A 12,926-nucleotide genomic window follows, 5' to 3' on the forward strand; every position below is an offset into this window, starting at 1 on the left:
TGGGCACTATGCACTTGAGCAGGACGTCACTGGAGAGGGATCATGGGGTTGGATGGAAAACATCTGATAGACAAAAAATGGAGAGAGGAAATAGAGGTGGCCAAGGCAAAATAGAGCCTCTAGATGCAGGTCCACAGTGACCTACTACCCAGATCTAGCTAGGCCTTATCTCCTACCCTTTATTATCTACCAACAAGTCACCATATTTATTAGGTCAAGGCCTTTATGCTGGGATGGTCTTTAGAAATGACCTCGAAAACACCCCCAGCAGAGAACTGTAGTAATCTCCTGGACAATTCTCAATCCAGCCAAATGGATAACCAAGATTAGCCACCATGGCCCTGAAGTATGTCTTACAGGAAAGAGGCTGGCAGTCTCTAGTAAACCACACAACCCACAGAAAGACAGCCCAAGAGCCTGGTTATCCTGTTCTTCCTGACTCTGGGTTCCTTAAGTAGCTCCCTACTCCACCCCAACCTTGCCCCAACTTGGGACTGCCATCCAAGGAGCCGCAGCCTCATGTTCTTCTAGCTGAAAATTCCAAGATTTGAGTTGGAGGTTTTTTTTTTAACATTATTTAGCAATGATCCTTGGTTTTTTTGGGGTTGTTTGCTTGTTTGTTTTTTAGTTATGTGTATATATTGTGTATGTCTCTGCATGGGTATGTACATATGGTAATGCAGGTGCCTGTGGATTCCAGAAGAGGGTATTGGATTCTCTGGAATTAGAATTAATTACAGATGGTTGTGAGCTGACAGTTGTGGGTTCTGGGAACTGAACAAGGCACTGAGGCACCTCTCCAAGCCCTGCCAGTAAAAGTTAAAAATCTCACTTCTTGGGGTGGATATATGTACCCATCCCAAGACTTTAAAGAGACTGGGATGGACATAAGTGTGACAGACTTTAAAGAGAAACTAAATCTAGTTACCATCATGTTACTAGTTTAATAAACTGTCCCCCCCCCGACACACACACACCACCCCAATCCCATCCACTATCCACCCTTTAACTCTTGTCTATGCTTGAAGAGTAAGTTTTAAAGAATTCCAACTTGGAAGTGAATCTCTTGATGTCATTGTGACTTCTCTGAATTGTCATTCCCAAGGGAGAGATGCTGTTTTGAGAATGTACCTTGTCCTTGACTGGGCCCCACAGATTTGTTCAACATAGAACTGGAACAAAGATGCTCTGAGATTCTGGGTTCTTGCCCATACTTAACTCTGGGGAATATTTATGACACTTTGGAAGCAGTTAAGAAATAATATTGGCCAGTGACTGGCATATTCAACAGTCAGAAATGAGCAGTGAAAGAAGCTGTTAGGATAAATTTGTCTGATGTCTATGAAAGATGTAGTTCTTTGTCTTGCATCAACCACAATTTTAACTCAGTATTTCACTGTGTCATTATGGGGTCACATCTGACACTCTCTGTAGGTTCTGAGAGCTTGTTCATCTCTGCATCTACAGTGGGTTTCCTTGAGGTAGACCGTTGGTGATCAACACACATGATCCACAAGTAAATTGATGTTCAAGCCAACCTGGGCTCTGGAAGACAGAAACAATTTGGATGACGTCTTACCTAAGAAGCCAGCAGCATCCCCTGTCCACATTGCTTAAGCACAAAACCTTGCTCAGACCTTCAGGGTCTCTTTAAATTCTCACAGCTGCCTGGCATAGTGATCTCATGAGAGCCAGGAGGTGAGGACTCCCAGGTGTATACACAATAGGTAGATTGTCCAAGATCTCATTTCCATAACAGTATCCAGAGGATGCTGAGTTAAAGCATCCTCTGGATAGTTGGGGTTTGCTACTTGCTCCAGAAGAAAGAATCTAGGCTCTCTGTCTCCTTGAACCAGAAAAGAGAATCCCAGTGAGAGCAGCTTAGCAGCACAGCAGGCCATAAAGCTGTGTTCCCAGGAACTACACCGCCAAGTGTTGGCCTGAGCCACACTCTGAAGCTTATGAATGCATGGATGGATGGATGGATAGATGGATGGATGGATGGATGGATGGATGGATGGATGCTGTTAAAGGAATCCTACTGAAAAAAAACTACCCAGTAATCTCAGGGTTTCTTGTACTGTATTATAGAAACACACACATAGAATCTAATTTTTATCTCCCTACCATGAACTCTTGCCCTTGACACTGTATCATGGCCCTCTGCCACCTAAAATTTCTCACCATGCCATATTGCATGATGCTATACATCCTTCACTGCCCCCAAAGGCTTATTAATCTAGGCCATGTCCCTCCTTTAAAGCCTAAGTACAGCAGCAATGACCATTAGGCTTCTGAATTCTCCCCATGCCCATCCTCCACGGAGGAGTGTCATGCCAGAGCCCTCTGGAGAACTCTTAACAACAGGCTGTAATTCATGGGAATCCCAGTACTAGACAGGAGCCAAGATGTAGGAACCCCACCTACCCAATGGCTGCAGCTTTCCTCTAAGAAGGATGAGGTCAGTTCATAGATTCCCAACTCCAGGCTTAGCTTTCAAAGTCCAGTATGTCAGGCAGACCCGCCAATAGGGCACACTGACCTAAATCATCAGAAGTGCATCTGTCTGCTTAGGCAATGAACTAAGGTGTGGTTGTCTGCACCAGCCTCAGAATAGATCACAAATCGCAATCATCACACTGACGGTGGGAGAAAAAAAAGCATGGTAGAAACGCCCTCAGCCATGGATCCTTCAATAAGGCCACTCCATAAGAAAGTCTCAAGGAAGAAACACCCCAGTCCCAAACACCAATTCATCTGCTGTCACTCCTGGAGGGAGGCAAGCAGGGAGAGGCTGGCTTTTCAAATCGCCAAGGCTTAATTAAATGTCTTTAAAGCTTTGTGATGACCATGAGACAGCTTCCCAGATGAAGAGCCTGGGACACAACCATAGTAGCTTGCTAAGTCGTGGTGGGCTGATTCAGACCCAGCGTCTTGTCATTGCTAGCAGTGTGGTGTGAGCAGTCCTGAGAACAGCTCCCACAAAGGATACGTGTATGCTAAGGTCTGGAGCTAGCCCAGCACCCGACATCCCCCACAGCCCAGCCTGCTGGAGAATAACGCCCTTTTCTCTGGGTTCTACAAAGAGCAGAATGACACCCTACCCTAGCCCAAGTCTCTCCTCATGGGTCTCAGGAAGATCTATCTCAAGGCTCTGGCCAAGGAGTTGTGAATGCCAGAAACCCCGTGCTATATGCCACCGAAGCGCCTCAGTCTCTCTTCAAGACCCCAGCCCCCATTTTTCTCTCCTGGATAGGATTTATGGATGCCTGTTTGATGCATGCTCTGACTGCTGACAGTTATGTGGGCTGTTTCCTTGCTTTGGGAGAGCTCAGTGGATGTTCACTTGGAAATTGAATATACAGGATTCCCAGGCATGTCACTGTGCCCAGGCATTTCCGCCTTTCCACCACGCCATACTTGAAACTCAAGGAAGGGAACAGAATGCCAGAGCAGAGCATAAAGTGTACTTTCGGCTCTCTAAGGCGAAACATTCTTACCGTGTGCCCCCAGTGCTCCCAGGTCTCCATGCCCGTTCCTCAGGTCAGGTGATCTGAGAACAAGCAACTGAGAGTCAAGGAAGAGGAGTGTGTGGAGGCTCCCCACAGTCTTGAGAATGCATTCTCAAGATCCTAAGATACCCAGTGGGATGCCAACGCTTTTTCCCCCACTTCCCCACAAAAATGCAAAGGGAGGTACAGCGGGCCTTGGACTCCACCCTCCTCCATAGGAGGGCCTCTCAGATGGAAACTTACAGCCACTGGCAGCTCAAGCTGAGGCCCCGTCCCAGAAGGGACATATTTGTGGGCAAGGGACTTCCAAGTTTTCTTTGTCAGAGCAGATGTTTGGCTTGTGGGCTATGCAGGCTGGCTGCCTTTCCTGGAGCCCTACTTGGGGACTCAGAGCTGCTTCAGCCCCTCTGTGAGCCACCTTATTTTATTTATTTATTTGTTTATTTATTTTGAGCTGGAATAAAGGTATAGAGACCAATGAGGAACCACCCAGTCACAACCAACCCTGGTCCCTGACCAAGGTACCCATGAGTGGGAACTTGGAAGCAGCCCTCAAAATCGCCATGGTATCCAGGCTCCTTGGCCTCTGCCTTCTCCTTTCTCAGTGGGGATACTTTAATGACACTTAAAAAGATCATTTTTCCAAAGGAAAAAAAAAATCCCTTTATCCCACTTTTTATACTACAAATACTTTCCCATGTGGGCATGTGCCTTTTACAGTCATTTTTTTTTTCCTTCTTCTAGTGGGCTGCATAATATTCCATTGACTAAAACAGCCAGTGGCAAGCTATTTTCAATAAAGAACAGAAGGTGAATATATAAAAGGTGGCAAGCCCTGTCACCTCTACTCAGCATGGCCCCTGTATCATGCTGCTATAGGCTCTATCTAAACAAGTGACTGGCTATGAGTAATAAAACCTTATTTACAAAAATGAAGGGGAGTAGACAGGAATTGATCCATGGAGAATGTAGTTTGCTGACCCCTGAGTCAGACAAAACCATCTTCAGCTTTTTTCTAATTATTTGGGTTTCATCCTTTTAATGTTTTTCTTTTGCTTTTTGCTTCGATAGGTTAAAAAGTGATGTTGATTGTGATGGTGGTGATAGTGATGGTGTTGGTGATGATGGTGGGAGATATTCATAATAGTGGTGATGATGTTTGTGTAGACGATGATGATGGTGATGATCATAGTGATGATGGTGATAATGGTGCCAGTGGTGATAATAGGGATGGTGAGGATGGTCTTAGTGATGATACTGTTGATCATGGTGATGATAATGTGATGATGATTAAGAGGTTACAATGTTGTGAGCTGCCATTCTTTACTTATGCCAGGTACAAGTGAGGAAATGTTCATGTCATTTTATCTAACCCCAAAAATTACCCTATAAATTTGTGTGTGTGTGTGTGTGTGTGTGTGTTTTCTTTCCAATTTAAAAAAGGGCATTTTTAAACTTTTATCTGTCTGAGTGTTTGCCTAACTGTATATATGTGGACCATGTGTGTGACTGGTGCCTTTCAAGGCCAGAAGATTCAGATATCCTGTAACTAGAGTTATGTATGGTTGTGAGCTGATTTGTGGGTACTGGGAACTGAACTCCTCTACAAGAGCCGCCAGTGCTTTTAACTGCTGATCCACTTCTCCATCCCCTCTCTTTCTCTGCTAGAAGCATGTGATACAGCAGATATCCCATGCCCCTGGGTCTAGACATGGTGCATGGCCCCTGCAACAGAGGCCACAATGAAATTTTTCTCTGCTCAGCTGTGGATCGGCTTATTTTTTAATACAAAGCTGGTCCTTGGGTTTATGATGATCCAAGCTACATTTCAAAATAAATGCAGGCTACTGTTTTCTCTTGGGAGAGTAACTTATATGCACTCATGCCCATCTCAATATTGAACAAGTGACAAGGATACAATTAAAAACACCTGATGTTTAGCTTCTCTCAGCAAAGGTCCTGCAGGTGCAACCTGCTCTAAGAAGATACACTTGTTTAAAAGGCCGTTACCAGTAAAGGCCACCAGGGATGATGAGTTTCCTATAAATCAAGGACCACCATTGTTACTGAGGCTTGGGAAAGCCCCAGTTTCCCCTATGCTTCTCTAGGGATGAAGCCATGGTACTGACCATATTCCAGGCCTGGGTCCCTAACCGCTATGCACCCAGAGTGCTCCTTCTGCCACTTCTGGAGCCTTAGGAAGGCTAGTGTGTAAGAAAACAGAACAGGAGACAGCTAAGCTTGCAGAAATGATGCCAGGCAAGAAAATGGGGGGGAGGGGGGAGAGGATCTTCTGTGGGACCTGAGACTAAGAAGCAAAGATGGGGACTAAGCACCATAAGAGGACATGGGAGATGCTGTTTATAAATAAATTGTTGAGTGTTTGCATTGGAGCAAAGCCAGTGCCTAAATTCAAGGCCTTGTGTTAATATTTACTGGAGTGCAATGGTGAGATTTTCACGAGGCACTCTGGATTTAGACTGGGTAGAGCTTCGGATAAGAGCCTTCCAGGAGAGAAACAGTGTGATTGGGATGTGCTTCTGGCAAGCCTAAGGCAGAGATTACTGTAGCTACAGAGGCCTTTCTGTGCCCTTGGATCTCTCTGAACCTTGGTCCTTAGATACATTTCTGTGGCTACATGGCTCTTGCCCACTGTCCTGAACCTGCTTCGGCCTGATTCTCAATGCCTTTGTGTCATGCTGCAGCCACATGGCTCCATGTGTCACTTTTCAATGTAGTTTTTCGTTTTTTGTTTTTTGGGTTTTTTTGTTTTTCGGGACAGGGTTTCTCTGTATAGCCCTGGCTGTCCTGGAACTCACTCTGTAGACCAGGCTGGCCTTGAACTCAGAAATCCACCTGCCTCCCAAGTGCTGGGATTAAAGGCGTGTGCCACCACTGCTTGGCTGTTTTTTGTTTGTTTGGGTTTTTTTGGGGGGGGGTGTAGTTTTTCTTGTCATGCGATAGAACAAGCTATCCAGGCCAAGTAGCTTGTGTCAACAAGGTCCCTTTTGTTCTCGAAGCAGCCATTTGTCCAGAATTCCATAGGGACATCTTGTCTCTATCCACTCAGCTTTACTTGAGCGGAAGTCTATACTTCTTGTGTTTGAACTGGACTGAGGAAAACGCCCAGCTGCGTTGGTCAGGCAGGGTCTCCTTGGTACTCTATCTCTACATCCTGCATGTGATGATCACCTTAATATGCAAGTTTCTGGATACTGTAACTTTGTTCTTCTCAGAAACCTCCAGGGACATCTTTAGAAACAAAGTCTGGGTAAAGCTACGTAGGTGGTCCATAACTTACGCCAGCTCTGTTTAAGATTGTTGAAACTGACACTGTTGTAAAAATAAATAAATAAATAAATAAAGGGCATAGGGGTTTGGGAGACACTGAGTCAATGACATTTGGTATTTTTCCTGGACTAGCTATGGGTACTGTTCTCTTTCATGGCATCGGGCAGGGCAGACACTCCATTTTAAGAATGAATATGAAGATTCTACTGAACTGTGTTGCTGAGTCAGGAGGCTGTCGTTGGCAGTGTTAGACTCATGGCAACACATATTTTCTACTTCTGATGACCTAACCCTGTCATAAGCAGAGAAGCACCTTCCTGCTTTGTGCCATGTAGCAGCACTCTGCACTTTCTCTCCCACTAAACTGAGACAATGATTTCTCAGAAAAAGGCAACTCAGTGCCACGCCGATTGGACGAGTATCTAAGACAATGCCAGTGCAATCTGAACACATCCCCAAATAGGGAACCCGTGGCCCTTTACAAAGGCTCGGCAACCAACAGCCAAGTCTGACCCATCCTGGTCCTTCTCAAAACAGATGTTCAAACCCCGCCTAGGCCCGAGCACAAGATCCTCTTCAAAATCACTCGTTTTGACTTGTTTTTCCTATTCATGTACTTGTTGCCCTGGCTGGTCTCTAGTTTGTTGTGGGGAATCCTCCTGCTTCCATCTCCTGGGTGCTGGGATTATAAATGTGAACCACTGCCTTTGATAACTTAACTAAGCATCTTACACTATGGGGGGAGGGCATAGAAAGGTATGGGAATGGAGAAAAGCCTCTTACTCACCCTACCCCTGAGAGGTTTTGTCACACATCCCCTCTCCCTACAAGAAAGGGCCGTGCAGACAATGTTCTCTGGCAGATATTGGGAAGCCTCTTATGAGAAAGCTGAGTTTGGGCACTTGGGAAAAGGAGTAAAATCAGCTGATGTGCTCAAGATAAATGACCTCCTAAATGCCTTTTACCCTACTCCCAAGAAAATTCTGCCTGCCTGTACCACCTCCTTTACTAAAAAGTCCAAAAATGGCCACACTGGGCTTCCTCGGATAGTGTTAAAATGTAAACCCTCTAGACATTCAAATTTGCCTTTGTAGTACCTGAGCCATGGTGGACTTTGCACAAAGTTCACAGGTCAGACCAGGTTTTAGCAGTCCGCATCACTGTTTGTCAAAGGGAAGCCCTTAAAAGTACACATGTCTCCTTGGCTTTGGCAAATTCCTGACCTGCTGAAAATCAAAAGCTCTAGGAAAAAAAAGCAAAAGAGTATATTGCTGCAAGTCCTCCAAGGGACCTCAGGCAGGAGAAGCTTGAGGACAAGGGTCTCCAAGTAGGCAGGGCTAGGGAAGAGCAGCGGCCACAAGTCCAGAGCTGAGAGTCACTGGGCATGGGGCTGTGCCACAAGATGTTCAGACTGGGAACCACACTCCAGTTCTCTAAAGTACGGCAAGCATTCTTAATGGCTAATCCATCTCTTTAGTCCCTATAGAAAACTTTTACATATACCTCCCCATCTAAACACGGCAAAATGTAAATACTTGGGAGCTGGGCTGGCAGTACTTTGTAAATTAAAATTGGCATCCAAAGGAAAGACCAAGGTCAGCAAACATTGAACGGTCAGACAGTAAATATTTCCGGTGTTCTGAGCCAACAGCCAAAATTTATGACACCCTGTGAGCATTTTACATAAAAAAGAGAAAAACAAATTTCCATGACGTTTTTAATCCAGCAATTGACAATGTAGTCATTAAGCACAGTTCTTTTTCAAAATCTAAGTCTGCTAATGAGAAAAATGGAGTTCTTTTTGAGGATAAAATATTTGCTAATATTTGCTAATACCTGGAGCAACCCCAGACAGCTGTTTGCTGACACCAGATTAAAAGCCTGGCCTTTGAAGGTGGCTTGGCCTAGGTTCTCACTCCAGCTTTGTCTTCTAAAATTGTGCATCCCTGAACAAGTCATCAAATACCTCGAAAGGAAAGCAACAGGTTTCCCTAATACAGAAATGACCTCCAGGTGTGTGATGATGGGTACAGTATCCCAAGTATACTGCAGCATACAAACAAGCCCTAAGAACATGAGAACCATCATCATCCTGGGGCTTTGTAGCACAGAAGAGGATTCAAAAGGGCTCAAGAGAGTTTATGTTGTAAGACTGTCAAATTTCCATTCCTGAGAAGATAAAAAAAATATGTTTATAAAGGGAGAAAGGCATGAAAGGATGAATAGATGGGTGGATGGATGGATGGATGGATGAGTGGGTGGGTAGGTGGGTGGATGGATGGATGGATGGATGGGTGGGTGGGTGGATGGATGGATGGATGGATGGATGAAGTGGGTGGATTGGTGGACAGATAGATAGGTGGGGGAATGGATGTGGCGTTTGGTGGGTGGGTGGGAAAATAGATGAATAGATAGGTTGATGGACAGATGAATGAATATATAAGAAGAATGCTGTACAACACTCATAAATCCAGGAGATATGTCAACCAATGGTTCTCAAAATACCTTGAGGGGGACCTGTGAGATCAAGGTCTTATAAAGATTCCATATATTGTATGTAGCTACTTGAACCCTGAAAGAATAGCAGGTTCTTTACATGAGGGACAAGGAGTAAGCTTCTTGCAAAGAGAAAAAAAGAAAGAAACTTCATTGTGGACAAGCCTGACAACCAAGTCTTAGCTGGGAGTCAAGGTCAAGGATGTTGACCTTGGTCAACACTCCTCCTTAGGAGACATAGTGACAGCAAATGCCCCAGGTATCAGGTAAGGGAAACAGTGATGACTTTGAAGTCTTCATCTCAAACTTAGCCCATAATGGTGACATCAGGAAGATTCAAATTGGCATACATTTTACCAAGTATGTGATCATGACTACCCCAAACTATCAAGGTCTCCCAGAAACCCCTTCCCTCAAAGAGGAGCCTGCAACAGCAGAGGACTAAGTATGGGGTCCTGGGTGTGTACCAAAGTAGAGAAAGGGGATCACATGACATCTGAGGATACCTGAATGAGCTTCCTTAGTGACTTACTACTGCTGGCTCATGGGCAAATACAAGCCATTAAGAACAGAGAAAATGGAACATGGTGTGTGGGAATTCCCTTCTCTTTTTTTTTTCTGTAAATCTTAAATAATTCAAGAATAAAAAACTGATCAGAAGACAATACAGGGCAAGAAATCTATTTAAACTGAGCAAAAGGAAAGATTCCTATGACCTAGCACTGTATGTGGACATTATTTGTTTATATTTTTAAGGGGACACACAAGTACCCCAGCATACATGTGGAGTTCAGGGGACAATTTGCTTGAGTCAGTTCTTTCTGTCCACTGTGTGGGCTGCAGGGGGGTCAAACACAGGTCATCAGGCTTGGCAGCATGCACCCTTGCCCGCTAAACCATCTCAGGCCCATGACTAACTTCTGCGAAACCGCTGCTTGTTGGATTTTGATGTAGAGTCAGAGACGCATATCCTGTTTTCTTGGCGGGCTATTAAAATACTCCTCCCTTCCTAGTTCAACTTATCAGCGGGAGGCCAGAGTTCCTCCACAGATTTCAACCAAATTGGCACGAGGCAAAACACAGACAGAGCAGTAGTTAAGAGACTCCAGCTGGCCTGAGTAAGTTATTTAAAAGATTTTCAAACTGTATAGTTTGAAGTAGAACATTGTTCTTCTCACTAATTTTTGTTTTGTTTTGTTTTTAAAAATACAGTTGTTTTCAGGCATAAAACACATCTGTTAATACACCATATAAGCTTATGCTTATGATTATGAGGGGGTCAGTAGTTTAAACATTCATAGTTTTCATTTCCCTTAAGGTGACTATCAATCCCTGTTTTTCACATCAACAAAAATGTAGAGATCCTGATAACTATGAGTACATAAAAAGTGATGAGACTAATGAAATTAAGAATCTCGGAGATCGAGATAGTACTATATTTAGTCCCCACAAGATAGACAATACATTTATCCCACTTTACAGATGGCCAAACCAAGGAACAGAGAGGTCTTCTAACTTGTCCAGCATCACACAGAAAGTAGAGAGGGTGGGATTTGGATTTTTAAACACACGTTACATACTCTCTCTCTCTCTTTCATATCCCTTCCAGGTCTGTGAGCTCTGCAAGGAAGCAGCCCCTGCTGACAGCCCTGTGGTCTATGCTGACAGGGCTGGATACAGCAAGCAGTGGCACCCCACGTGCTTTCTGTGTATCAAGTGCTCAGAGCCACTGGTGGACCTCATCTACTTCTGGAAGGATGGTGCACCCTGGTGTGGCCGCCACTACTGCGAGAGCATGAGGCCCCGATGCTCAGGCTGTGATGAGGTGAGAGTCAGTAGACTGATGGGAGCAAGTAGGTGTGACCCTGTTATGTAGTGCAACCTCAAGACTAGTTGGTGTGGCTTTGTTGATGATGTATTCTTCATTTGAGCAAGTTGGGCGGGCCTCACTGGGTACTTCGGACCTCTATTTTCTAATCTACAATATGGGCCAGAGCTAAAAAAAAAAACGGTGACACATGTTGCTTATAATCCCAGAACTTTGGAGGCTGCATGTAGGAGGACCACCCTGATAGCTCAGCTAGTAAAATGCTTGCCCTGCAGGTATGAAGAGTTGATATCAGTATTAAAAAAATAAAAATAAAAAATAAAAGGAGGAGGAGGAGAGAGGGAGGGAGAGAGAGACAGGGTGAGAGAGAGGGAGGGAGAGGGAGAGGGAGAAAGAGAGGGAGAGAGAGACAGCACCAGGTTGTGTGGGGAGGAGGTACAGAGAGATGATATAATTTTCCAAGTCTGGCAAATGTCTAAATGACAGCTCATGCATGTGTCCTGTTGTGCTACAAATTCAGAAAGCCCAGAAGTCATTCTAGGGTGTCACTTTATTCTGAGTCCAAGGGACCACCTCTTGGTTCCTTGCACTCAGAGAATGGCCACTCGTCGCTTCTCCTTTGTTAGTTGGGGTCATGCGAGTTACATAATCCCAACTCAGACAACAACTGTCCTCTGGATTTGCCCCAAAAGTTTCACAGATGGATAAATAAAAACCTGCCTATAGAAGAGTATTTTCTTTTTCCTGTCTGAAAAGCTAAGACACAAGCATGACGCTCGGCAATGACCATACCATCTGCCTCTGATTTCTTCTCAGAGGCCTTTAAAGGTCACAACACAAATGGAATGGGATAAGCCACCATCCCATAATTTACCCTCTTTCTGGGGCAGAGCTTCAATCATGCATTCCTTCCTTGTCTTTCCAGATCATCTTCTCAGAAGACTACCAGCGCGTGGAAGACCTGGCCTGGCATCGGAAACACTTCATTTGTGAGGGCTGTGAGCAGCTGCTGAGCGGCCGTGCGTACATAGTCACCAAGGGTCAGCTCCTGTGCCCTACATGCAGCAAATCCAAACGCTCCTGAAGGGCCGCCCACCCCATGGCCAGCAGAATCTATCGGATCCCACCAGGAGACAGGAGCCATTCTATGGGGCGGATGCCACAGCCAGCAAGCAGTGCATACTCTAGGTTGAGCGGTGGTAGATCTTTGAGGGTCAGTAGTTTCAAAACCAGAGGTATTCTAAGAAGTCCTCGAATGGATTTGTTGTTTCCTAGCTGCAACCCACTAAAAACACACTGGCATCCTGCAAGGGAGCCCTAGGAGAAATTTCCCAGAATGCATTTCTGAGGGATCCAATCAAGTAGATGTAGGATATGCTTTTATTCTCTTGTGGACATGGGATCTCTCCAAGGTGGGGGCAGGATGGGAATCTCAACTCCCATTTGTTTGCCTCTTTCTCAAGTGGAATCTGAATCTTCAATAAACAATGTTTTGGCATGATAAACATATCAATAAAAGGTTTATGAATTTCACACACATACACACTTTTATCTAGTCATTTATACTATGACACTGATTCTGTAACACGTGATTAACCCCAAGCCCCTGAACTGATGATACTGCCAAGAGATTAGTAAATGCTAATGAGTTACTTCAATAGTTGTGCTTAATATTTAATACTCTCGCTTCCTTTTCTCTGTTGCCCATGCCCCCAGATACCTAACAGAAACACATTCATATTTCATGGTACCCTAAAAGTAGAAATGTTACTAGAATTAAGGGTTCAGGCCTGTGCCCA

The 12,926-nt window shown here is 44.7% G+C and overlaps 1 protein-coding gene across 1 annotated transcript in view; it reads left to right on the plus strand.

The window, feature by feature from the left end:
- Lmcd1 (LIM and cysteine rich domains 1) overlaps window positions 1-12,668 on the plus strand; it is a 61,251-nt gene extending 48,583 nt beyond the window's left edge. The window contains exons 5-6 of the mRNA XM_031382832.1: window positions 10,909-11,124; window positions 12,053-12,668. Coding sequence (XP_031238692.1) covers window positions 10,909-11,124; window positions 12,053-12,211 — 375 coding nt within the window. The 3' untranslated portion in view covers window positions 12,212-12,668. The remainder of the gene's footprint in view (window positions 1-10,908; window positions 11,125-12,052) is intronic.
- Window positions 12,669-12,926: the final 258 nt, after the last annotated feature.

Source organism: Mastomys coucha, unplaced genomic scaffold (genome assembly GCF_008632895.1).
Source record: "Mastomys coucha isolate ucsf_1 unplaced genomic scaffold, UCSF_Mcou_1 pScaffold20, whole genome shotgun sequence".
Classification (NCBI taxonomy): Eukaryota; Metazoa; Chordata; class Mammalia; order Rodentia; family Muridae; genus Mastomys; species Mastomys coucha.